General features: G+C 40.0%; 3 protein-coding genes across 5 annotated transcripts in view; 2 read left to right on the forward strand and 1 right to left on the reverse strand.

The window, feature by feature from the left end:
• The window catches only part of LOC125761395 (mucin-5AC), a 36,780-nt gene extending 32,210 nt beyond the window's left edge, over positions 1–4,570 (forward strand). For 2 of the 3 annotated variants that reach the window (XM_049422480.1, XM_049422479.1), the window contains 6 exons: positions 281–615; positions 693–789; positions 853–1,059; positions 1,126–1,547; positions 1,621–1,804; positions 2,023–4,570. In XM_049422480.1, the coding sequence (XP_049278437.1) occupies positions 281–615; positions 693–789; positions 853–1,059; positions 1,126–1,547; positions 1,621–1,804; positions 2,023–2,073 (1,296 nt within the window). In that variant the 3' untranslated portion in view covers positions 2,074–4,570. The remainder of the gene's footprint in view (positions 1–280; positions 616–692; positions 790–852; positions 1,060–1,125; positions 1,548–1,620; positions 1,805–2,022) is intronic. The other variant, XM_049422481.1, reaches the window with a different exon arrangement.
• Positions 4,277–5,553, reverse strand: LOC125761410 (heme oxygenase 1). The gene is made up of 3 exons (XM_049422503.1): positions 5,382–5,553; positions 4,655–5,311; positions 4,277–4,531 (listed from the first exon to the last, which is right to left on the reverse strand). The coding sequence occupies exons 1-2, from the start codon at positions 5,476–5,478 to the stop codon at positions 4,665–4,667; spliced, it is 744 nt and encodes a 247-aa protein (XP_049278460.1). The 5' UTR covers positions 5,479–5,553; the 3' UTR covers positions 4,277–4,531; positions 4,655–4,664.
• Positions 5,554–5,886: 333 nt separating this feature from the next.
• Positions 5,887–7,081, forward strand: LOC125761407 (putative tRNA (cytidine(32)/guanosine(34)-2'-O)-methyltransferase 1). Its single transcript, XM_049422498.1, has 3 exons — positions 5,887–6,098; positions 6,161–6,819; positions 6,893–7,081. Exons 1-3 carry the CDS (start codon positions 5,978–5,980, stop codon positions 7,034–7,036), a joined length of 924 nt encoding a protein of 307 aa, XP_049278455.1. The 5' UTR covers positions 5,887–5,977; the 3' UTR covers positions 7,037–7,081.
• Positions 7,082–27,395: the final 20,314 nt, after the last annotated feature.

Here is a 27,395-nt window from a genome sequence, read left to right on the forward strand (position 1 = left end):
CAAACTGTGAAACCACAACTCTTGGAAGAAGTAATACAAAACAAACATTCTTCTTGAAGCCTTTGACCCAAAATGGACCACCTATATTATGGTCCCATTAATTCAGTGTTATTTTTGTATAAATTCTAATCACTTGGTATTGGGAAGTTTTGTGTGTTGATACTATCCTTATATCCCTATCTGCTGCGAATGCGAGTATGAACGAGTGCACATAGTGTAAATACTGGTTCCTAACCCTGCCGATCGTTGGGCAGACAGGTGCACGCTTGCGCTGATCTAGATGTACTATCCGCCATTGCAGATCGTGTTCCGCAAGCGTCAGAATCAGGTTTCGTACGGACAACGCTGTCGTCCGGTTGGGCTGGATGCGTACAGCTTGGACAATGTGTCCGTGTATAACAGTGTCCGCCGGAAGGGTAATACGGCACGGATGTCCAAACGCTCGTATGGCAATTCAGCGTTCGAGGATCCTAACTTCAAAACCAATCCACTGACGGTGGCAGAGCTGGCCAACATTATCCACAATAAGACGGCCATTTACGACGAGTTTAAGGAGATCCCGAACGTGACGGCACGTGCTGATGAGGTACCGGAAGGATGTGAGGATAAGAATCGGTAAGTAAACAGTTGGTTTTAGTGTACTGTGTACTGTGTGTACTGAACAAACATCTTGAATTTTTGTCTACACAAAGGTACGCAAACGTAGTTCCATTACCGGAAACGCGCGTTCATCTGAAGCGGATGAGCGACGATGAGAAGACGGAATACATTAATGCCAACTTTGTGAAGGTAAGTTGTGTTGCTTGATACTGTAAAATCACTGGTTTTTAACGAACTTTTTCGTCTAAACAGGGTCCAAAGGATTCTGCCAACTATTACATTGCCTGCCAGGCACCGATGGAGAACACGATCAACGACTTTTGGCGCATGGTGTGGGAGCAAAACTCGAAAGTTATCATCATGGCAACGGATCTGAGCGAAAACGGTGTGGAAAAGTGTGCCGAATATTTACCGCCATCGGTTGTGCTGGACAATAGTCGCACGTTTGGAGATTTCCAGGTAAGAGCTCGGTTAAAGGTCCAAAAAAAGGCAGATACCAATGTAAGCTCTTTCTTGTCATTGTAGCTAACGTTGAAAAATCGTGAAAACAAGGAGAAGTATACAATCTCGACGGTGCACATGCGCCACACGCCCAGCAACACAATGCGCGAGATCATGCACTTCTGGTATCAGTGGCCCGATACGGGCGTCCCGATCGACGAATCGTCCATCATCGGTATGCTGCTGGAGGCACGCACTTACCTGAAACTTTCCCCCTCGGAGCTGGCGGAATTTGCCACGATCGCCGAGGAGACCGAGGAATCACCTGTCCAGCCAAGCGAAGCTGCCAACGGAACGGATACCACCAATGCCAGCAATAATAATAATAACAACAACAATAATAACGCCACTAGCAATGGTACGGCGGGCGCGGGCAAAGAACCGACCAGCATCGTCAGCAACGGTGGCACTATGGACAAACACAAATCGTTGCAACGAACTCAGGGGTAAGTGTTGGGTTAAGGGAGCAAGTTCGAATGAGGTGGATTGATGGATTTGGTTTTTGATCGCTCATTGCAGACCACTCACCGTGCACTGTTCGCCGGGAACTGGACGTACCGGAACGCTAGTCGCATGTGACATTGCGCTGCGTCTACTAGAGGTGCCACCGCGTACGGTGGATCTGCCACAGATAGTGTACTACGTACGGCGAGGACGGGCCAGTGCCGTCCGAACACGGGAACAGTACGAACTGATCTACAGGGTAAGGCAAACTATATCTACAGGTTTTTTGAGTTCACTTGGATAAACTAGAGCCCTTCCTGGATTCTTTTCAAGTCATACTAGAATTCCTAATCTACATATAGCACTTCAAGAACCCAGAGAGGGTTTCAAGTTAACCGTTTCATATCCAAACCCTTAACTACTGTGTTGCAAATGGTTCACATCTCTTAATGGATCACCTTCACTTTCACATTACAGGTAGCTAACGTGTACGCGACCAAATTGACGGGACCGACCATAGAAACATAGGAAAGACTCATTTAAAATCAAGTATTGTGAGTATGTTCGACACACCTCGGATGGAGATGAGCGATCCATCGGTCCACGATCCTCCAGAGACTCGATCGACGCGATTGAGGGGAAGCGAAGAGGAAGAAGAAAGGAACGTAAACCAGCACTACCAGAACAAAACATGCAGCAATCAAGGCAACTAATGGAGTGCTATGTGTCCTCCAGTGCGTCAACTACCAGCAATACACGGAAAGTGTTGAAACTACCCATCCACTAGCATCTTGCAATTTCCAGTTGCACCGCAAACTATAAACACTTCAATCACTGACCCTGTTCTAAGGCTTCCCCCTCGTCGTGCAGACTCTAGCCTGCTAATAAACAGTCGTCGCTAGGTGAGATCGACAGTGACACAGACACCGTCGGTAGCCGGGACGATGATGCTGACTGTCTCGCCTTCAGCGTAACAGGTAGTCAGCATGATCGTTCCTGCCGCGTGCTTCGGTGTCGGGGATTACTCATAATACTTGATTTTAATCTCTAGCAGGGACTAGAGAAAATCGCGATAATCCTTCATCCTATTCCTAAATGCAAGAAGTAGTAGAAAACGAAAAAGTATTTGCTTAATCGCGGCGAAATCAATATTGCAGGTGTTTAGGAAACACGCGTGCAACCTCTTCGAGAATGCACGTGGTGCGTGATGGAAGCAAACAACCCCGCAAAACGATGCCTTAAATATTGATAAATGGGGGAAAACAAACACTTTAGCAAGGTTAAAATTTGGCTCAAATCTCAATATCTCATCCACTGATGTAATTCTTTACAACTGTTTTTTCTTTCGCTGTTTCACTGTGGGTTGGGGTATTGTTTTGTACATGTGAAGATCCGCGGTATAACGTTATATCCTTTGTTTTGTTTGTTTTGTGTCGTACCCGTGATGGTTCGTTGGGAATGGCATCCCTTTGTTCTGTCCAAAATTAGCATAGATATGTATAGCTTATGAAAGCAGCAATGTAAAAGGAGAATCGTTTAACGATCAGCTCAATACAGCGTGTCTAGCAGTTGCACTAGAATTGGAAAAGGACTGCAATGTTTTCGGCAGGATAGAATAGATTTGTCTTAGCCTTGGCATCAGAAACTATCAAACTAACCTTCAAGAAGACCCCAACGATCACGGGGAGTGTCGTACAGGGGAGATAGAGAAAGAGAGGGAGAATATATCGGAAGGACAACTTTGTTTTGTTGCAATATAGGAAGTAATGGAGCAGTTAAACTCAATACATTTATCATCTATGACACTCTTAGGCTAGGTAAGGAATTAGGATAAGAAAAGTGTCCCCAGCCCGATGTTCTCTCCCTTGTGTCGTTCCTTCCCGCTCCTCAGAGGTTAGATAGATTTCGAAGGCAGCTTTCGTCCTGGCAATTTATAGCACTGATTGTCCGACAATTCGAAATGATCGTCTAATTGAAACGAGCGATGAATAGAAACTAACTGACGAAAGATTTGATTAGAAATGTGATACTTTAGCTACGGGATATTTACACCGAAAAAGGAAGACACACTTACCTATTATTATACACGGCATAGATTTATAGGCAAATTTATAACTAGAACGAAAAAAAAACGGAGGGAGAAAGCGCGTGAAGCTACCGATTGCAACATATCCCATCTGCACAAGTACCCCACAGAGTGTAGAGAATGCCCACCTTGGCAAACATAAGCTTTAGCATAAGATGGGTACCGATTTCATACAGCTAATGACGCTTTTCGTTTTGTGTACATTTGCCACGATTGGGTGTTGCATTAATTATACAGCGTAAACTTCGCCCTTTACCTGATATTTTGATCCTTGCTAACAGAGACAGTCGGTCGTTAATAGTGGCAAGACTTGTTCCACTTAAAAAAAGAAGCCAAACAGCTCAAATTTATCACAGGCACAATAACAGAATTTGTGTAATTATTTATCCTACTGGTGAAAAGCGTTCCGTAATGCAAATCTGTTGTTGGCTATTTTTGTTGTTGTTGTGTAAGTACAATCCACACATCAAGCGTAAACTAATGTCCATCTGAGGCTGAAAACTTAACGTAACGACAAGCAATTGAAAGAGATTTCTAAATCCGTGTCGCGGTTCGAGGGGGGAATTATACTCCCCCGGACCATGTACCTTGTAAGAGAAAGGCAACGTGTGTAAGAAGTAAAAAAACAACAGACTGTAATAACAGTTTTCCTTTGCAGGGCTGGTACTGTTAGAGCAGTACTACCACGTGTTGTATTGACCACTATTAGGAGCGAGGGGTTTCGATATTACTATAATCGCAAAATGTTTGGGTGCTATTACTTCGGGTTAATATGAGTGGAAGCGCACAACAAAAAGGTGGGTTCGCACCGTCCGGACCTGGTACCCTTCTAGAGTCTATTTCGATGTTATAATTCCTAAGCGTACCGCCGACTAGCTGGCCCTGCCAGTGTGGTAAGCGCTATATTAGAAGACAAATATTAATCGGAAAGAAAAACAACGTGGTCACTGATTTTGTGTTAACATGTCCGAAATGAACTAATGATACTTTAATTAAAAAATCGTTATAATTATAATCACATACCCAGCAGCGTCTATTGGTCTTGTCTGTTTTCGGCATTGTTTCGTATAATGTACTGCATCAACACGATGCCAGCGATTGCCATAGCAACGTACGCAACGATACGCACGTTTGCCGAACCGACACCTTCAACCGTCCGGATGATGGTGTTGTTTAGCTCGAACACTTTCCGGCTTTCGTCTAACATGCGCTGACGCGTTTCCTCATCTAAACGGGCACCAAATTCGTCTACTATTTTGCGTAAACGTTGCTTCAACTCGTAAATACTGTTATCCTCGAACGTTGTAAGAGCTGCTCCGTCCACCTGATGTTCATCTGTACGTCGGAATGGGTTAATCCTACGCCCCAGGGAACGACGCTTTTGTAATATTTGACCACCAGACAGGAGACCCATGTATAGGTGGTACACGTACGCCAGCAGAAGGTTTGCATTTTCCTGTTCGATTTCGTGCAAATGGTTCAGGTAGGCACGCACTTCTGGCTTTGGTGTGTGACGTTCCATCCATCCTTCGCCGAGATAGAAGCGTAAATCCTGTTCGAATTGTACCGTCCGATGTAGTTCCGGGGGTAGGAAATCATGTGGAACGCGTTGCTCGAGATGTTTAAAAACGTCGTAGAAGATAAGCAAACCTTCCGCCCATACACGATTGTCGTATAGTGCTGCCGGGTAAAATGGTAAAATGTTAGCCAACCAATAAAAGCTTTACCCACGTAAGTGTCTATAACTTACCAAATGCTAATTTCGCGTTAACAAGTGCATCACTAACACTGTGGATGTCTCTCGTGGCTCGACGCATTTCCTTGGAAAAGGGTACACTTTGTGCCATTTTGCTGCACTATACGATCCGTTCGGAATGGATGATGAACTGATATTGAATGATATTGCGCAAAAAGTGCGATGACAATAACAAAGGATCAGCTGTTCTTTTGTTTATGGACGAGGCGTAGATTTCCCAGCCGGCAGCTCTGGAACGTAAACAAAGCAACCGTTGCTTGTGGCAAGCGTTTTCTTGGAGAATTGTCATTTAATTGAAAACGCTTAAAGTTTTTACACTTTCAGAAGGCGTTTTTATGTTGTTATTGTCCCTATTTTCAAGTGATTGTAATATAAAAGTACAGAAGAAAAAATCCTGTAGGAATATTGTTAAAAAGGGGAAAAACGAAAAGGGAAATTGAATAGGAAATTCACTTCGGTACGTGTAATCGCAACATAAGCACAATCGCTTGAGAACAGCTGTCACTGTTGACGTTTCAAAGTTTTAATTTGCAAACACCACACAGCTCTTTCCAGTCGTGCAAGCGCTAGAGCACAAAACACGATTCAAAATGGGCAAAACTAGCAAGGACAAACGGGATATTTACTATCGCCTGGCTAAGGAGGAAGGATGGCGAGCGCGTAGCGCCTTTAAGTTGATTCACATCGACGAAGTATTCCACATATTCGACGGTAGGCATATGCACTGCTTCATCTCGATTGCCCGACGCTTGAAACAGTTCTATTGCTTTTAGGTGTAACACGTGCGGTCGATTTGTGTGCTGCCCCGGGCAGCTGGAGTCAGGTACTGTCGAAGCGCCTGTACGAAAGCCGTGAACCGAAGGATCGCGAAGAGGTGAAAATCATTGCGGTGGATCTGCAATCGATGGGACCGCTGCCGGGCATCATACAACTGCAGGGTGACATTACCATGCTCAGCACGGCGGAAGCTATCATTCAACACTTTGGCGAGCAGCAAAAGGCTCAGCTGGTTATCTGCGACGGAGCGCCCGATGTGACCGGGTTGCATGATATTGATGAGTACATTCAGTCGCAGCTGCTGTTAGCCGCACTCAACATTACCACGCACGTGCTGATGCAGGGCGGTACGTTTGTGGCTAAAATCTTCCGCGGCAAGGACACCTCGCTGTTGTACTCGCAGTTGCGGATATTTTTCGAGCGTGTCACGATTGCCAAACCGCCAAGCTCGCGCAATTCCAGCATCGAAGCGTTCGTGGTGTGTCAGGATTATAAGCCACCGGCAGGTTACGTGCCGCAGTTGATCAATCCAATGTTGGACGATGTACGGCAGATAGCGTGTGAAACGGATTCGCCTGTCAATCGTGCGATCGTACCGTTTCTGGTGTGTGGCGATCTACGTGAATTCGATTCGGACATGTCGTACAGTTTGAATGTAAGTTGTGGTAAAAACAAACCAATTTCTCCTTATTACATAGCCTTTTTTGCGATTCCTAAACACTTTACAGATTGACCCGGAAAAGGATTATGAATATCGCGATGTGGTACAGAAACCACTAGCACCGGCTTACAGTGAGGTACTGGAACGGATGAAAACCACCTCGTTAAAGCACGGTAGCATAAAGGTAGAGGCAGATAAAAAGAAGGATTAAATAAATCCACTTAACCGAGGAAATCATTTTCTCGCAAAACCGTAAGTTACATTTACAATAATGCATGCAGTTTTGGTGGAAGTATTTTTTTCAAAACTTAGGTGTTATCATCCGAACCCAAATGTTGCACGATCGATTATTGGCAGAGCGGGTGATGGGCGTGAATGAAATGGGCCCATCAAAACAACCATAATTCACTCGTTCGGGACGATCGGTTAATCGGCTGGGTATGCCCGGGAATGGCAATTACATTCACATGACTAGGTTTAATCGTTGCTGATCGTTTGATAACGGGTACGATTAACATGGAGGGCAGAACAGGAATCGTCGTTAAATGGATTGAATGCCTAATTGTGCATGTGGTTGTGTGCGTTTTTTTTATAACACGCAATTTCCATAGAGTTCCCATTAATGATACGCCGAGTTCGCTAATGGGGACACATTTCTATTTGCATAATTACTTTCAAAAAACGGAATGTTTTCGGATCGCAAAAGTGCCAGGAGTGAGTGGATGTAGTTAATCGAAGCGAAAGTGTTTCCGGTATTTATAATAATTGTACCGGGGAGGCATGTTTTATTACAATAATTTACACACGTACTGCTAATTTAAACAATACGATAAAATGTACCAATGTTTCGTATATCATATTCTATGTTGCATAAATCACCCCGAACCTGGCCATTGTAAATCGTATTGATAAGTGCATGAACGGACGGACGCCTGTACAGTACATACAAACAAAAAAATGTATGACACGCTTTAATTTGCAACGCGTCATTAAAAGTAAACGCATCCAGTGGACGGTACGGACAATGCGGTTGCCAGGCAAGCGGTTGGTTACCATGGTAAAACCATGTGCACATACATACCATTTTTTCTCAATTTAATTGGTTGATATTTTGGTGGATGATAATGTTTCCTTCCATTCGTACGCATCGATTGCATTTTACAATTCGCACGAATTGTTTCTTTTTTTTCTTGTGTGTGCATTTGCTCAATATACATATGGACCACAGACCAGTTTACCATGGGAAATGATGGATTTTGAATTCTGTGTGTGTGTGTGTTTTTTTTTGTTTATATATTCCAAACACTCACATTCAGTTTTCGGGAATTTTCTTTTTATCTTTACCATTTCTTCTCGCACCGGTGGTAATTGACACTGGTCGCCCCCCTGTAAAGTTCCACGTTTCTGGTATGGGGTGGGAATCGGCAAAAATCACCCGCCCGTTATGATAAAACAACCAATTAACACCTGTAAAACACGACATTCCCATCGACATGCCATGGGTAAACCATATGCTACCTGAGCCGTTTGCTCATTATGCAAAATTCTGCATGTGATTTGATGCGAGGTTAATGTTTTGGGATCGACAGAACAAATTGTTTCCTCTGTGCCCCGTTCTCAGCATGCCGGCGAGTGATAAAAATTGCATTCAACAACATGTGAGTAAAACAAACGCAAAAAAATAAGAGATATAAAAAAGGGCTCAAAAAAAACCTTCAGTGAGAGCATAAAATTTCATAAATAAGTGCAAACAAATTAAGAATGTAAATATATTCGAATAATTTTTCCAAAGAAGAGGAAGGAAAAAAAAGGGTTCAATGAGACCTTCGATGCATAATAATAATGCATAAAGCCATCATCCTTTCGGGATTAACATGATACAAGAGTAAAAAAAAGGAATAAATTCAGTCCAGCTTCTCAACTTTCCGCCGTACGAATGATGTTATACATTACTTATCAACTTCATTTTCCACCTGTTTTTGTTTCATATTATGTTTCCTGTTTCTACGTTCTCTTGTGTCCCTTTACTATCGGGTTATCTTGTTTTTTTGTTGTTGCTTTGTTATTTTGTTTTGCAACAGATAATAATAGTAATGATCAATACAGTAATGATTCATGTTAAAATTACCCTGCTGTAATATAATAAATCATTCGCTTTCATGTTTAAATTACAATCCCATCGTGTTCTGCTTAACGCTACCGATTATTATCATTCTCGTTGATCCATTGTACACGGGAGCAAATTTGTGAACGAGCTTTAATGTAGTTCCCTGTTTTCCGCTTATCCATTACAGCGGTTTTATCAGGGTCGAAGGGCATTAATTTTGTTCGGTTACTTCATTGTTTACCCATTTTATGTTCAATTTGTGCTCGTGTGGAATGATTGATTGTTTGGACATTTCTACCTTTGTATTTTGGTTTGAATTTGAAAGCTTTCTTGTTTGTAGATGTACTCCTTTATAAATGTACTACGGCCAAAAAAGAACCATATCGGGTTGGGATATCAGCAGTGTTGGGTCAAGTAGCTCTTTTGCAAGAGCGGAGCGCACCGCTCTCGCTCTCTAAAGTGTGCGGTGCGCTTGAGGTAGCTCCACACGGAGCGCTGCACACAGGAGCGATTGTGCGATGCGCTCCCTGGAGCGAAGTTTCGCACCACAAGGAGCGCTGCACGCAGGAGCGATTCCTGCGATACAGCTACCTCTTTTTCCCGTGAGCTGTGCGGTAGCGCGCACAATAAGATGACCGGGGCGATTGAAATACCTCTTTCGCTCTTGACCCACTAGGTATAGTCTGAGAAAATTTTTAAATTTTTTGATTTTTTTAATTTATTTTTTGTTTTTTATTCTTTTTTTTATTTAAAGCACTATTTGAGTGAAAAGAAACTCATTTCAATCGATTCGCATTAAAATAAAACAATTTTTAAATTTTGTGTGGAAATTTTTTTTAAATTTTTTTTGTTATTTTTTATTCTTCTTTTAAAGCATTATTTGAGTGAAAAGAAACTTATTGCAGCATTAAAATAAATCACATTTAAAAATTTTGCAATATTACTTAAAAAAAAAGCCTAAGGCTATACAGCCTTAGGAGATTGGCATATTTATAGAAACATCTGAGACATCTATACAGACATACAGACATCCGGGGGCATGGCCGTCCAAGAAGAAAATGTAGCCATTGGTGTTGTCTATTGACCACAAGTTAAAGTTCGGCGATCCGTTGGATACCGACCGAGTTATAGGTAAAACTTGGTGCGAAAATGAGGAAAATTTTACATTTTCTCAAACAGGGTATGAAACTTGGTTCCTCGAATATCTTCTGGCACAGAAATCTGAGGGCATGGCCGCCTAAGAAGAAAATGTAGCCATTTATGCCATCTATCGACCACAGGTTAAAGATTGGCGATCCGTTGGATACCGACCGAGTTATAGGCAAAACTTGGTGCAAAAATGAGCCTTAGTAGATTGACAAATTTATAGATTTTTTACATTTTTTTATTATTTTTTTTTCTTTTTTTTTAATTTAAAGCATTGTTTGAGTGAAAAGAAATTATTACAACAATTTCGCATTAAAATAAAACAAATTTTTAAATTTTGTCAAATTTGTCAAAAAAATGGCAAGGGGTAAGCCTTATGAAATTTTCGAGTTGAAATATTTTTTTTTATTATTTGTTATTCTTTATTTTTTTTCTTTTAAAGCATTATTTGAGTGAAAAGACACTTATTGTAACAATTTCGCATGAAAATAAAACAAATTTTCAAATTTTGCAAAATTGGTCAAAAAAATGGCAAGGGGTAAACCTTATGAAGTTTTCGAGTTGAAATTTTTTTTATTTTTTTATTTTCTATTTTTTTCTTTTAAAACATTATTTGAGTGAAAAGAAACTTATTTTAACATTTTCGCATTAAAATAAAACAAATTTTTAAATTTTGCTAAATTGCTCATAAAAATGGTAAGGCCTTACGAAAATTTCATTTTTTTTTAATTTTTGAATTTTTTTTATATTTTTTATCCTTTTTTTTATTTAAAGCATTATTTGAGTGAAAAGAAACTTATTTTAACATTTTCGCATTAAAATAAAACAAATTTTTAAATTTTGCTAAATTGCTCATAAAAATGGTAAGGCCTTACGAAATTTTCATTTTTTTTTTAATTTTTGAATTTTTTTTATATTTTTTATTCTTTTTTTTATTTAAAGCATTATTTGAGTGAAAAGAAACTTATTTAAACAGATTCGCATTAAAATAAATTAATTAAAAAATTTTTGCAAAATTTCCCAAAAAAACGTAAGGCTATAGTCTTAGGAAATTTTCAAATGGGAGCGCATCGCACAATTGCTCCTGTGTGTAGCTGTGTGTACTCTCAAAGTCTAATGTATTGCATGATAGTGGTGTTCATAGCACAACTTGTTGGGCTCGTCACTTCCTTTGACTCTTCTGTTCCACACATATCAGTCCAAAAATGCGTCGGATCGTTTACCTATCGAACGATACTAAAAGGGTATTCGTCATCGATGGCCAGAGTTCTTTTCTCAGAGATGTACATACTGAATATTATTTAGGGACTATTTAAAAAGTCTCTGTGTCTCTGAGATTAAAATGTCTTTAATCTGTGGCTTGTAGGATGCAGCCCAGGAGGACAAAGGACCATAGGTTTTCCAAACAGAGGTTTCGAGACCAAATAATAAAGTTGGAGGTATTTGTGTACTGCTATTGGGATGTGTGAAATGCATTTGGCATTGGAATTGATGGCATATTACTAACAGCTATTAAGTAAATTTTTAAATTATGATATCTTCCAATATTCTCGAAAAAAATCGTGCTTTTTTACACACACATTCTACTTGTGCGACGATGCAGATGGCGATGACGACGATGATGATGATGATGATGATGCAAGAGCTCTGGAGTCTCTGCTGGTGCTAATTACTCTTAACAGTTGTTTCATCTTCGACTGTTTTTTGTGGCTGTGTTTGCTGTTTTGCTTTGTGTTTGGTATCTTTCTTTTCGGCGCCTGAAGCTTTTGCAATTCCAGATCATTTAACCCGTGTTCTTTTGTGTGTCTGGTCTTTTGGTTTTTGTGTTCTTCGTTTCATTTCTTTTATTTCATTCGTTTCTTACTCTTATGCTCCATTTGCTGCTCTGCATCACACATTCGAGGGAGGTAGGAAGGGTTTTGTTTTCTTTGTTTTTGTTGTTGTCTTCTTTCGTTTTGTTATACCTTTTCTCACTTATCTATCACATTACATAGCGCATACGAGCATACAGACACATACGCTTACACATCTTAGCAGCAAAAGTGTAAGTGGAGATGATAAAATGGGGATTTAACTTTTTTTTTGTTTAGCTTTTCCTTTTGTTGGCTTATTTTTTATTACTTACCCATTGCCTAAATTCCATTCCTTTGCACAGCAAAAAAAAACAGAATTTGCAAATTGTGCGCTTATCTAGATTACATCCTTATTATTATGGTGTTTTTTGTGGCCGTTCGTTCTTTCATACGATTTAGCTCGATGTTTGTCATGGGCAAACTTCGATTGCCGTGCCACTTTCGTGTGTCCGCTTCAGCCATCAACCCCTTTGGTGGTGGAAGCTGTTTGTGGTATTTGACATTTCGTTTATCAGTTGATTTTATTGCAACGTGCTCTTAAGCTTCCATCATCGGTTTCACCGGCAAGAACATGGCATTGGATGGTTCTTTCCCACTCGCGCCCATTCTTCGTCATTTTGTCGCTGGTATGGTATGCCTCTTCTGTAGCAGTGCTTTAAAATGCTTATCGCTTTTCGCATTTTACTTTCGAGCTTAAGCTGCTTCAGTTCTTTACTGCAGCTTTCAAGATTCTTTACTTATCTTTTTCATAATTTTATTTGTGCTTTTGTTTTCTTCGCTCCAGAGCGGCTAATAGGCGGTTAAGCCCATGGTGCACTTATTGTATATCTTTATTGTATTGCAACTAGGTATGCTTTATGAGTCAGCCAATTCATTAACTACTGACTCGACTTGATGCGGTACAGCTTTGCCACATTCAACCCAGAAAACCCCAAAACAAAAAGCCGTACAACAACCGTTCTGTAATGAATCGCTTTTCGAATGTTTTATCAAGATTTGGATAATTTCAACGAACCCCGGCATAAGTTTGGGCCATCCTTGGTTTTTTGCGTTAGCTTTTTCCCTTTTTTTTTGCTGGTTGTTGTTGTTGTTGCCCCCGGTGGGATTTCGCAACTACGGCCGCCACCATGTGGGACGTGCCTAATTAATTGATGCATCGTGGAAAAACGTACTCCCAGCGGGGATGATGCAGATGTGGTCTGACCGATCATCTTCATCTTTACCTCATCGTGCCTTGCGGAACCATCCATCCATGCGGGAGGGGGGCTGGAGGAGGTACCATCGGGTTCATTGAATTCGCGTGCTTTGGCCGGAACCCTTCGCGGTGAAAACAAGTAAAAGCGTAAGAAACAAAAAACTCCCGGGCCATCCCGGCGGGGTGCATGAATTGTTGCCCGTTTTTATTTCTGTGTGTGTGAGAGAGAGAGAGAGAGAGAAACCGACCGACCGAGGAAGAACATTAAGCGGAAAGATTGAAAGGAACACGCAAAATGAAGCATAAAAATAAAGGGGCAAGACAACTGGGCAGAGTGTACCCAGAAAGACAAAACGAGAAATTATTCCCCACTCACTCCCCTAATGACCACTGATAGTTCACTCCGGGCGGGCGGTTTGGCTTAAGGGGTAATACGTTTGGTATACGATCGCGCCCGCTCAGAATGGCCGGGGCAGAGTTTTTGGTTTCCGAGTGACGAGTTCGCAATGTGGTGTACCATACGCATCGTGCAACGTGAGAGGAAGGTGTACGGTTGCAGCGGCCCCAGTGCATATCCCCAAGCCAATGCATGCTTCAGTGTGTGTGTGTGCGCGTCACGCTCCGGAAGGAAAAGAAAGGCAATATAATGAAAGCAGATCCCAGCTCCTCCTCGTCGGAGACGGGTGACGGGAAATGCAAAAGTGCCCTTCGAGTGTACGGGACGATGTAAGTTCCCATTTTACAGCCTCTTTCGAGGATGCATCGATGGATGCATTTGCAATTCAACCATCTCGGTTGGCTCGCTTTCTCTTGCCTCTTCGGCTCGTAGAACTCGCCATCTCTCTAACCAAGCGTTCTTTAGCGTCTCGGATGCAACTGGTTTAACAGAACGCGAACGGTGGAAGACAAAGAAGAGATGCCGTCCATATGCTGACGGTATACACGAGGTTCTAAATGTAAGTTCGGTACAGTTTGGTCACCAGCGATCTAACTCACTCTAAGGCCACGCTATCTCATTGCATAAAGTTAACGATTATTGTGGTTAAACGGGGTGGTGTTCTTTCGGTACAGGCCTTGGTCTATAGAACGCAAACTAAAGATAGTCATGTTGAACAGTGTAAAATTTATGGATGAATGTAGATTCTGTCTTCCATTCTGGACCTTTTCTAAACTTAATTTTTTTACGGAAACACTTTTTTAATTCAAAACTTTTCGGACACTTTTTGCATAAAGTCTGCCACAATTTGCACAATATTCAGAAAGAAAAATAGGATTCTACAGGTTCCTCTATATATTCATGGTCAACTTAGCAGGATTCTAGAAATTAATCCTAACTAAAACTCGTAAAATTAGCAACTAAAACTCGAAGATCTTGCACACGAGAAGTAGAATAAGAAGGTCTTTAGTACGCTTGCCAGCTTTATCCTTATTCAAGCGTTATTGTCATTAAGTTCTATTTGGCTAAGATTTTAATTTACAAATAATTATAAATTCCTATATTCCAACTAATTATTTTTCAAATACAAATTTTAATGGCATTGCTTCAACTAACTGTTCGTCCGTATATGAAATAGACCACTGCCTTGCCAAAATGAGTGTCCCCACCAAAGCTCACGAGCACTGGCCGTGCCCTGCCACAATCCGTCACGGTGTTTTCAACCGGTTCTACGGCGTGTGGTGGTTAGCTGCCAGTTCTTTAGGATATACACACGTTCGCTATCTCACCGTTTCTTTTGGGGTCAGTTCGCTTGGGGGCAGTATTTTCCGCACACATTAGTGCACGCATGTCCAACGGGAAGCTTCCTGGAAATCGTACCGGTACGATCGCGACTCTCCGTGGTTTTGGATTCTCGAGTATGCAACGTACATACTTGGTTGTGTCTGTGTGTGCCCGTATTTTGAACGTTAATGCAAATGTAAAGAATTTCAGGTCACGGTGACGGATTCGTACGGTTCGTTCTGGACAATCGTTTGGATTAGTGTGATACGTTGGATCTTCATCATCTTCGGGAAGGCAACCGATGAAACAGTTCTGTATGCGATCGCAGCAATTTACTTGCTGATGAACTTCTAGACAATAGTGTATTATATGATCCCTTTATTACTCGATCTAACACAATATTATCCTCTTCCTTCAATGAGAAGATGAACTAAAAGAGATCGAATTCCATCACAAACACAAGTGCAAAAGTTCTCGTATAAAGCAAAGGGAAATAACGGTGGTGAATCCTTCTCCGCTATGCTCGTCCAAATTGACGACTGTCTTCAAGCTTACCTTCAGTTGGAAACATCTGCCGCCACCCTTTGATCGTGTCGCCCTTTGATAATCCCTTTGCCGGACACTTACCAAATAACTCCTTTGAGAGAGAGAGAAACGCCACACAAAAGGAGTACGATCAATGAACGAAATGCAAACCGATACGATCGTTCCGTAACGGTTGTGGGATAGGAAATAAAAACCAAAATATACTTCAACATCCCTTTTTTTCGCTTCTCCAAACCCCTCCCTTGCCGTCTTCCCTTTTTTCGGGTTGAGCTTTTTTGAATATTTGTATCAGCTTGCCGGATCATTTCAGCGGCGAATTTCAGTGGGAAACAGAGGATGGTGCGATGATATGCGCGTTAATACCCAGCTTTGGGGATGCGATCTGTCAAAAGAATGGAAAACATGGACACACCGTTACGCTTGAGCTTAACGTCGGTTTATTTCGCGTACGCTTTACACTTTTGTGCTGGTGTCTGTTGCTTTTTTTCCCATGGCTTAGTTTACATTACATTTAGTTACACACTTGTGTTTTGTTTTGTTTTTTTGTTGTTGTATAGTTTTATCTCTAACTTTTAATGAGAAAAGGTATTTTCAAATTCAATTTTCTATCGTTTGTATTTGTATTGTATTTGTTTTGTTTGTTGTTTCATTTTATTTACTCCTCCGATTAAGTGTTTCAACAGCTTTTTGTTTATGGCAGTCGACACCTTCATCAATATTTATCTAACAATAATTACATTATTCAATTACGATGATTTGTTTATAGGTTTTCACTTTTTGCTTTACTTTCTTCCTACAAAACAATAAAACGATATGTATTCGTATTCATTCACAAAACTACACTATTATTGCTTTTTTTTCTTTAGTACGATTTTGCGTAATTGCATTTTTAACACCATTTCGATTGCTTCCATTTCACGCAAATGTTTACATAACTTATCCACACCACATTCATATGGATCGGTTTTTTTTTGGTCTGTTCCTGCCATTCGAAGCCATCAAACTGCTGCCGTTGATGGTGATGCATTTGTTTGTACTTCGATTTTCCTTTATTCGTCTCGCGTCGCACACATTGCCAATGTTTGACAATGGTGCAATTAATTTTCGCATGCGCTTGAGCGCCTTTTGTCCCATATTTTAATGTGTGTTTTTTTCTTCTTGTGTTTTTATTTTTTCGTTTTTTTTTGTTAAGACTCGTTATCCTTTAAACGGGTAGGTCAATTGCTTGCACTTTCGTCATCATCAAGCCCGCTCATTGTGTTTTGTTGAGGAAGCTGCACTTATATACGTCATTTTTGCACCTTTATACGTCATGTTTCTCTGTTTCGTATACCTGGGTTATCCTGTCGGAACCAGACAAATTAATTTCTTTACAAATATACTGCAAATATACCTTGAAGAAAATGTAATAAAACTACTTCGGAATTTATTCGAAAATAAAACAAGGTAAATTAAAAAAAAAAAACATACTTATTTTATCTAATTTTCCTAAACAATGATCGGTGTGAAGCAAACAGAAGCAGACATTCATTTTGGCGGTGTATGCGGTAACATTTTCTACCAAATATTTGCAATCTATTCTGTGGGTCAGGGTCTGGAATTATCCCCAGGGTCAGGAAGGCTGAAATTTTTCACTTCCGCTTTATCGATTTTTGACAACGAAAGATATTCCCCCGAAACAAAAAAAAATGCGATAACACACACAAATACACACAAAAAACTAGGTGCAATTTTATAAAAGGAACGATTTTTTTTGGTTCTTTCCTCACACACTCGCCTTCTTTCGTCCTTTTGCATTTGTTTCTGTTCATCCATGTTTGGATTGAAATTCTGTTTCATCGTCCGTTGCCAATTTTGAACTGATCCGCTTATTGTAAAGTGGCGTGTCTGGAAAATGAATTGCCATCCCCGCTAGAACGGTCGAGGGTGAAGTGTTGAGCGAAAAACTTTTTCCTCAAATCATCCAGTTTTTCCCCCAGCATCGTCCAGCTCACACGGAACCGAACGATTTGCTTTGTTTTAGTACATTCAATGTATCGTTTCCCTCGCCTTTTATTGCTCCACTGGGTTCGGGATTCTTCTACCGTTGGTGGCCGATCGATGGTGTTGTGTTGGTTGTATTGGTCCCTGCAATCGATGACGGAAGACCGTAGCAGGGATGCAGTTTTGTACCAATATGTAACAAGAAGCAAAAAAAAGCAATAACCTTTTTCTCGAATTTTTCCTACCGAAAGTATGTCTGGTTGCAGTCATGTTTGCAAACGGAAAGTCGATCATTTGAGCATGAGCTTCAGTAGTTCAAATCATAGTAGCATGACTGGTTGGTGGCACCTTGCTATTGGCAACAAGGCTAGAGCTTTATACAGTTGTGATCACAAAAATGATCGTATACTTATTTGTGAAATTTTTTCATACGGTTTTTCTGGGTGTAAAATGTATAAATTAGTTATTTTTCTTTCAAATAGAACTGGGAATGAATATTTAATTAATTTAAATAATAATTATAACCATTTAACCATCAAAAGAAACAGTTTAAACTTTCATGTTTTCACATTTTATTACATACTTGGTGAAAATAAATAAAAATGATTGTAAGCGATCTTATTAATGTGCAAGAATGGATAGAAATGAAACAACAAACCTAATTCGAATAAAACCACGTATCATGCATGCACTGTACTTTCATCGAAAAGTTGCAACGGATCAGCAATAGTTTCGGGAATCGAATTTTCAGAACCGATTGCAAACAAATCTTTCAAAAAAAACCCCTCTTCGTAAACTTTCAATGCATCGCAAACATTCGGCATTTTGTGTGACAAATTTTCTACTTCCATGAAACAAAAACAAAAAAGGGAAGGATCACATCGGTAAAAGCGTAGCGCAGTGATCTAAACATTAACCTTTGCATGTAAATTGTACCGGGAAAACTTTATGCCCCGGATGCACCGAGAAAGCGAGAAGGGAAAGCGAGATAAAGTTCACTTTGCCACTTTATTTACTGAAGCGATTTGGCGTTGCACCTACAGGTTTGTGCTACCGTCGGATGGGTATTTTAATAATTGCAACTTAAAATTTAAACTTAATTACGTACGAACGCTGTGCCCCAGGAAGGGAAGGGTGCGCATTGTTTCACTGTGAAAGTGTGTTGCAAGAGTTAAAATTTTCGAATGAGCGAATCTGTCCAAGGAAGGTAAATGAAAAAGCTAGAGAGAGAGAGATAGAGAGAGAGAGAAGGAAGAGAGAATGAAACTTAAAGTTTCGTAAAACCATCACAACCCCCGGAATTGGCTGGATTTGGTTTTTGGTTGACTAGGGCATAAAGGGGTAGTTCTGGAGGGTGGTTTGCAGGATGCAGTTTTCAAACTTTCAAAGTTCTTGTCTCGAGAAACCGGGGCGAATGAAATTAAGTCTCCCTCATCCCGTCGCTGAGCGCTTTCTAGGTATTAATGCGCTAATCAGGGCGCTATGAGACACTGCGTTATAGCTTTCTCGTGTTTTGTAGTTCGTTTATACTTGCTACAGTTTCCACACACACACAAGTTCTGCGAATGACGAATTGAGTTCTATCATTGCATCGTTGTTTTTTCCGTCAAACTTGAAGCATTTTTTTATCCTTTTTTCTTGTTTTAACATTTGTTAGATTCCGTTGTTTGGTTCACTTTTTTGTTTCTACTGCTTCCGAGATTGTATCTCACGTTACTTGTTGTGTAGGCTCTTGTAGAGCGCAAACTGTGCCCTAGAGGGCACAAACGAAAGAAAACAAAAAAAGGATAAAGCGCTCTTTCTAATTTTCAAGCCCGTGATAGCTTATTTCTAGGAAAGAAACTGGGAATAAATTCGCTCAAGATATCCTCCGGCATGCCCTACGGTGGTGGAATCGGATTTCTTTTCAATTTGCCACTTTGCCGTGTAGCGTGAATTCTTATCCTGGGGAGGGTCGGTCGCTACACGAAGTGCTTCACAAAATGGATGCAGTAAATGCAATCGTTGCGATAGATAAATTTATTCCATCTTCTTCTTTTTTGTTTTTTGTTTCTTTTCTGCAGGGTTTTTCGCATGATAAGTTACAGGATTGTAGTCTGTTTTATATCAGATCTTCGAGAGGATTACTTTTGATGGTAAGATAACTGTAGCAATAAATGTAAAATATATCTTAACGCTTTAGAAATACATTAAATCACCAGAAATTGCTATACATTGTTTTGTGGTAGTTGTATCGTGATTATGCCATTTGGAACATCCCTCGATCGTCCAAAAAAATGTCTTAACTAATTGGAAATTAAAATCATGAAATTGTAATATTTTAAATTTAAAGATGATAATCTTTCTTTAAAAAAATCTGGATATACATATTGCAAATATACTCAAAAATATCCTTTATTTGGAACGATTAGATAGCAATTAAATTAGAACATTAGAATAAATAGATTTTAGACAGTTATTTGAAACAAGTTCAATTCAGTTCCGTTCTCTTGTTTGATTTGGCCCAATTGGATTTACAACTTAAGAGTATAATAACAACACACATTAATGCCACGTGATACAAATGGTTAAAGGCAACACCCTGATGAGTTATGTGATATAAAATATCACCCCTGCATTTTTTTGTGAAAAAATTTCCCATCGACAACTTTCAGTAAATAAGTAGGTCATCGGGTACCGGCACAATTCCTATCCTCTGCCTATTTCCTTTTGCCTATCCGTTAGATTTTCTTCCCTAATCGACCTTGTTCGAATTGTCCTTCTTCGTCCTTGCGTCCGTAGCGGAAACGCCATAGATGGCAGCAAGAGAAATTCCCTCCATTCTTCCAAACACATCGTGTACCTTGTTAAGCTAACCATTGTCATTGCGCGCAGCGGAGGATAGTTCGCTAAGAATGAACGAACGGAGCAGAAGATGTAGTACAATAAGATGCAATAAAAGGTTTTTTTTTGCTCATTCGTTCTTCCACTTGATTTTGCATTGACGCTAGAAGATGAGTAGCGAAATGGTTTGAAGGTTGAGCACATCCATCGGAAGTGCATTTTTGTTTTGTGTTTCTTCTACGTGTTTTTGCTGCTGAAGGTTTTCGTTTGCATTCCACCAAAGTACATTTGTTCGTGTGCTTTTAATTGTAGCGCTGTAAGCTCCGCTTCACTATCCCCGCGCACGAAGTGTTCTTTTCGATGGTTTGATTTGTGTTTTTTTATGGCGCTCTTCTTTCGTTGTACACTCGTGGACACTGCTCACGCATAAATTACTTAGGGATCAGTCAAGTATTACGTAACATCGGAGGGCGAAAGGAGGGTGGTTATTACTCCCAAAAAAATAAATTTGTGTTAAGTATCATAAAATAAGATAATTAAAAAATTCTACTTTTTTAGGACGAGGAGGAGAAGTACTGAAACATAGGAGGTCAAAAATTAACAATTTTTGCGTTACGTAATACTTGAATCATCCCTTAATGGAAATGGAAAATGCATTTCGCAGAAAATTGCAACACTGTTGCAGCGGAAGATTTTCTTGCGGGTTGGAAAACGTTGAAATCAAAGCATGGCGCGTTGGAAAATGACATTCAATTAATGTTAATGGCAATGATTAAAAGCTGCGTTTTTGTTATATTCTTCAAATGGAAATGATTTTCTTTTCCCTTTGTTTGGGAAAAGTGGAAAAAAGGAGGAGAAGGGCATGCACTTTTATCCCCTGAGAAGATCAAATTCAGCAAAGTGCACGTAGATTGCATTTTATTTTGCGGTGCATTTTATCAAGAAACATACGTTAATCTCACCCATCACCGTCAATCTCAGGATGCCCTGCAATCAGCCCAGGATGTGTCTTATTATGGTCCCCTCCATGATTTAATTTGTAGCTTTTCATTAACAGCACTGGAGATAAGGGAAATAGAACAAAAACGTTTTGCATTGAATAGCAACCATTGTAACGCTTACTTGACATGATGTTACGATACGGGTGGCAATACAAGAAAGACTACAGTGCCTACTGTGACGAACAACAAAAAAACACACACTTTTTAATAATAAGCGCATAAGTGCAGTCGCCAAATGTGATAGCGTGCGTGCAGCTTTAGACCGTAATCGGTAGGCACGTTTTGGTTGCGATAGGAATCATTTTTACTTAGCTGCATGTGCAGTGGCAAATAGTACGAGGGAAGGAAAAAACATACGGAAAAACAATTTTTACCCAACATGGCCGGAAATGGTTAGGCGGAAATGGTGGAAATACGAGCTGGAAACGCAAATTTTATTGCACACAGTCACACGAGTGATCGTGATAAAAACAACTCGACGGAAACAGAGTCCCTGTGTGTGTGTGGGTATTATTCAGAAAGAGATGGTTCAACATGCAATTTATGTGACGTCACAAGAAAGGGTATTACAAAGAGTTTTTGCACAGAGATGTAAAATAATTAATTTTTGTATGATAAACATTAGATATCTTGTGGGAAAGGATTGAAAAAGACGTTATAATATACAATGTGCTTGGTATAATACAAGAAGAAAAGGATTTCGCAATCGAAATTGAAGTTAACACCGGAATCGATATCGAATTTAACTCTGGCTTTGACTACGGAATAATACGGAGTTGACCCCGAAGTTAATCTCTGTTTTGAGCCCGGATTTAACTCGAGTCTGGAGACTTTGAGTCTACAATCCAGAGTGTAGTCCGGATTTTGTTAGAGTCGAAATGGGATTTTCTACTCCGGAGTCGTAGTAGATTCATGACATGGGAAATTAAGAAAGTGCACTAAGTTTTAAGGGTTAAGAGAATAATTTCACAAACAGTTTATTTATATCTTTGTTTGGTGAAAATTGTATTATTTATTTCTGCATGATTTCCACCTTTATGATTTTTACCAAAATCGAAATATTATTCTCCAGTAAAATGAATGCGTTCCTCTGTGTTTTAAAAATTGATTAAAAAATATATATTCACATTGCAAAGTTCTCTCTTGCTTATAGTCCACATAGACGATCCACATAGAAATGATTGTTCAAGCTTTTTTTAATTATTTATTTATTATTTATTTATTTAACAAGAAGAGCCACAAAGAATTCTATTTCTAAAATTGGAAACATAAACTTTAAAAAATATAATGTTATCTTTTAATTATAATTTTAATAAACTTTGCACAACGTCCAACACCATCCAACAAATGTGTAACCCTGTACCACTCTTACGCTACGAACATTGGTGACAAATTTTCCCGGCGGGTGAATTGATAATCCGTTCGTGCAATTTCATCTCCAACATCGCGCGCAAAATCCCCAATCCCACCAAAAACCACAAACAGTACACTGGCTCGTTGGATGCTCGCTACAGATCGTTAGTGTTTTGTGAAGAAAGCGCACCGTACCTACAACAATAAAAAGAAACTAAAAAAAGAGAAACAAACACGTTAACAAGGAAGATCCTTCAATTCACTCCCCACAGCCACACATCTCAACGGCAGACAACGGAGAAAATGAAAAGCAAAAAGTTCCACATTTCTAAAGAATGTTCTTCAAGGTCTTGGCAATAGTTACTGGAAGAAAGGGTATAGGGAATCGTTCTACGCTCGCCTATCGTCCTCGTTGATGGCGTTGATAATAAGAATGCCGACGTATGATTGCGTCTTCGCACTTTTGAAACCAACATACCGTGATTGCCACATTTTTACGCCCGCTTGTATGTACACTTTACGTACGGAACATGGAATCGGTGAAGTTACATCGGGCACCGCAAAAAGGTTTTTTAAAAAAAAAGATAGAAGAAGGATAAGGAGGCTATTTTCTAGCACGTAGTGTGTGTTTTTTTCTTTGCCTTCATCCTTCTAGTGTATCCAAGCAACACTCTCACTTCTCATTGTCCTTAGTGAATGAAGAGCACATACACTCCGTTTGGTATATATATGAGTATCACAAGTAGGTGTGCGAAGGAAAAAAAAGGATTCTTAAAAGGAACGATTTAAAAAAAATGGCACCGGGTGGTTAATCGGAGCTTTATCACTGTGGAGGCTTGCAAGTAGATAAAGAGCGTGAGGTATGTACATAAAAAAATAGAACCATAGAAAACAACAGCCCGACAATTACAACCACTTTAGCCACACACACAGTTTAACAGTTTTACCGTGACATTGTTGTTGCTGCTTTGTTTATGATTGAACGTTCATTTTATACGCTTCCGCGGGTTGTGAGAAGAAAATACACACCCGCTGGAACCGTTTCTTTTGCTTGTCTCTCAGACACACACACACACACACACGCAACTCAGCTCACGACCAATGCAAGATGAAAACGTGGCGGGCGGATGCAAATGAAATGAAATTTAAGAGCTGTTTAAATTTTATCTTCCACATCGTTATTAATGCTATAATGCGCTTCTTCGTCTCCTACACTTCCCACGTGTTTGGAATGGAGCGCTCTTCAACACTCGTGTTTTTGCAGTGATTATAATGGCAACATTAATGTTTTATTTGCGTATCATCGTGTGGCGCGCGTGTGTGTGTGGCGTGATTTTTTTTGGGAATAAAAATCGACAGTTTATTATATTTTAACAGTGATGGTTGATGGTTGGATTTTTAAACAGATGAGTTAAAGGAGCTCCCTAAGAACTACATTGTGTTACAATATTTTTAAATAATGGACAGATTAATCATGCAAAATATGTTTATATCCAGCAAATTTCGTAAAGACGGAAGGAAATAAAACCATAAATATGAAGTTTTTATAAAAAATAATTAACGCAAAAAATTCCCATAGAAAATAGAGAAAAAACACCATTTCAAATTAGACATACATAAAGGCAACTAAACTTTGACGTGACAGAATCGATTGGACAGTCATGGGCTTGATATTTTTCAACACAAAATCTGCATTCTGTTTTCAAGAGCTTTGAACATCTTATTATACAAGGTACACCCTCAATGTCTCCACCGATCTTAACAAGAGAAATCTCTTCAAGAGTTCTGAAGATCGCCTGAACGATCGATATCACGCCGAGCATAATCATTATCATTATTTGAACACAAAAATACAGTAAATAGGATTCTGTATTTCGTTTGTTCGAATTTCCTCAATTGGTTTTAGAAGGATGTAAGTAAATTTAACAACTTCGTAAAACATTTTTCGATATTTGGGGAATTGAAAGGGGATTTTGTTACTCATGCTACGCATGGAGTTGGGTATGAAACATTTACGAATTTTTTCCCGAAATCGAATATCTGATCTATTGATGAGTAAAGAAATTGTTTAGATAGCTTTATACTCTTAACAATATTTAATTGATCAGTATTATAGTTCAGATAAAGCGTACATTTCTACACTGTGCATCATTAATCGTCACCTTGCTTCCTGAAATACCTTCAAACACCTTCTGAAGACACACGTCCATACCCCAAAAAACCCTCCATACACCTTCCCTTTAGTAGCGAAAAGCATACACGAGTACGATGTACCTGTTTTCACGCATTACGATTGCTTTTATTTCATGTCGAATCAGTACAATAAGATTAAGGACGTGAAGCTGCCTGACGGTGTTCCGTGTTTCCGTAATGCCGAAGCATCCCATGCATGTTACGCGCCCATTTTCCTGTTCCACGGTACGCGCGCATATCCGCCTGCCACCTTTTAATTGCTTTTCTGGTTATTATCGTCCTAATAATTCCACGTACTATCACATCCCATCGTCATCGTTGTACCTTGCTGGGGGTGGCGTAGTTTGAGTGGATGTAGTGCAGCTACGTGGGTAGCCCTTGATGGACGGACACACAGACACCAACCGAGCACAGGACAGTGTACTAGAACTCGCAACACAGCTAGCATTCTTGGAGCGTATTACTACTGCTGTATGTTGCTGTACCGGACAACTAATCCCCGTGCGAGATAGACAATAGATAGCGAAAAGATGGGCTCGAGTTCCGGTGGTGGTGTTGGTGGAAATGTTTGCGAACCAACAACCGATGGCTAACAGCGTTAACTGATTTGTGAAGCGTGTGTCAGCAAAAGGAGCAAGATGGCGCTGTCGGATCGGTGGAGAATGGTAGGTGGAGAACGCTCCTGCTACGGTTTCTTGCTGAAGCGACCATCTGACACCGGACCATCAGTGGAAATGGGATGGACAAACGAGAAGAGAATCAATGTAGCTTAATCATGCACTGGTCATAAATACTCACACGCGTATAGCGGGTGGGGACAGACACACGTGGTTGGTCCGTGGGGAAAAATTCATCTTTCACCCATCGGTAAGAGGGCGAGAATCTGAGAATGAGTATTATATTCTTTTTCACCTTATCGCACCATCCCGCACTTTAACTTCAATCCGGCTTCAAGTTGGGGAAATTATTTTCATCCAACACGGAAACAGCAAAAGCAGCAACGGCAAGGATTCACACTTGATCCATCGATTAATACAACCGACAGACAATGGTGGTTTCGTTCGTGAAGCGGAGATGGAGAAAATTGAATGAACTAAATTTCACATCCTTTTGCACGGGAAACCAGCCACTGCTGGGAATCCGGGCTTTTCCCCGGGTTCGTACCTATACGCTGAACCGTACCACACACAACCCCCCACCGGGTTCTCTTAGCGTCACTACTAACGGTCACTAGTTTTTCTCACGCTTCACACAGAATGAGAGTGCTAATCCGGCGGCTTAAAAGAGGATAGAAATAAGGCAAAAAAAAAAGATTGCCTCCGTCGCTGGCACCATGAGTGAATCTTTATCTTCCCATCAAAGAGACACACAGAGGGAGGAAATGTTCAAATTTAATAAGTGTGTGTGTGTGTATGTGTGTAACTTCCCATATCCATCGGTTTCATAGTACATCCACTCCATCCAGGATGGTAAAGGATAGACAAGAGAGATAATAATTTTCCTTCACTTGTTTTTTTTATTCTTTCCTTTTGTATAAGTCGCTCCTACCGACCGTACTGTGTTTTACCGAGCTGTGTTTTGCAACTATATTGCAATCTTTTTTTTTTCTTCTTCGTGATTTGTTCCGCTTCTGGTGAAGCACATCGTGCTTTCGAGCCGAGGAAGCTTAAGCCGGAAAAAATGAATTTAACCCCTACACTGCTGGGTGTAGTTTTGCAAGCAGACATAACGATCGGCTCAGTTTTATTATTCCATTTTAATCTTGACAAACATTTTGTGTTTTTTTATAAACGTAATAATTATACTTAAAGGAAAGTAAAAGTTTTTGTGTAGTGTTGTGTATGGTTAAAACTTCACAAACATTGTTATACACCAAAGGTATTGTCTTTATGGATGGTTGGAATGAGTTGATGATCGATATTTTTTAACGTTTTTACTTATACGAGATATTACTTAACTTCGAAATTTGCTACCGTTGTCGGGAGGTCCTGTTCAAGATTTGTTTTGTATCTTCAGCTGTCCTATAAACCGATCACGATATAGTTCCATCGCCCGTAAATCGCCTTCAAAGGGCTGCCCTGTTTTTTTCGTTTATTACATGCAAATGTACATTCAGTTTTTATTTGTCATATATTTATATTTATATTATGAACAATGCAACTTGATAAAAATGTACCGGATCTACACAACTCAGAGAAAAAAAGTCGAACTGATTCCAGCACCACGGGGGCGGCGCGGTCTCTACACGAAAGGACTTGGGATCAGATCAAACACCCGTATGCAATACTGTCTATCGTGCTACGGTTAAATAAAGTAAACGAAAGCCAATTCTGCCAGGCTAAGACCTCTTGAGGTTGTAGTGCCCCAACAGAACAGGGAAAAGAAGATTCCACCACAAAAATCGGATCATCTTTTTTCGGGGAAAACATCCCCAAAATGAAAATGGACATCTGATAATGGAATCTGATTTGAAAAAAACTGTTTTGCTTTTTGGTGGTATTATCTTTTTTGGAATTATTCTTTTTGAAAATGTTTAGATGAAGTTAAAAAAAGATTTAAAACAAATTTATTTAGTTTCCTTTTTTTCTCATGTGATTCTCAAATTACTTGGGACACAACACTCTGTGGATGGGGGGGTGAGTATTTTTTT

This window comes from Anopheles funestus, chromosome 2RL, assembly GCF_943734845.2.
Source record: "Anopheles funestus chromosome 2RL, idAnoFuneDA-416_04, whole genome shotgun sequence".
Classification (NCBI taxonomy): domain Eukaryota; kingdom Metazoa; phylum Arthropoda; class Insecta; order Diptera; family Culicidae; genus Anopheles; species Anopheles funestus.

Excerpts from the sequence above, each read along its gene's own strand:
- LOC125761410 (XM_049422503.1), bottom strand. The coding sequence starts at position 5,478 with ATGGCACAAAGTGTACCCTTTTCCAAGGAAATGCGTCGAGCCACGAGA. Across the intron at positions 5,312-5,381 it reads TAACGCGAAATTAGCATTTG|CACTATACGACAATCGTGTA; the intron begins GTAAGTTATAGA and ends TTTACCCGGCAG.
- LOC125761407 (XM_049422498.1), top strand. The coding sequence starts at position 5,978 with ATGGGCAAAACTAGCAAGGACAAACGGGATATTTACTATCGCCTGGCT. Across the intron at positions 6,099-6,160 it reads AGTATTCCACATATTCGACG|GTGTAACACGTGCGGTCGAT; the intron begins GTAGGCATATGC and ends TATTGCTTTTAG. Across the intron at positions 6,820-6,892 it reads ACATGTCGTACAGTTTGAAT|ATTGACCCGGAAAAGGATTA; the intron begins GTAAGTTGTGGT and ends AACACTTTACAG.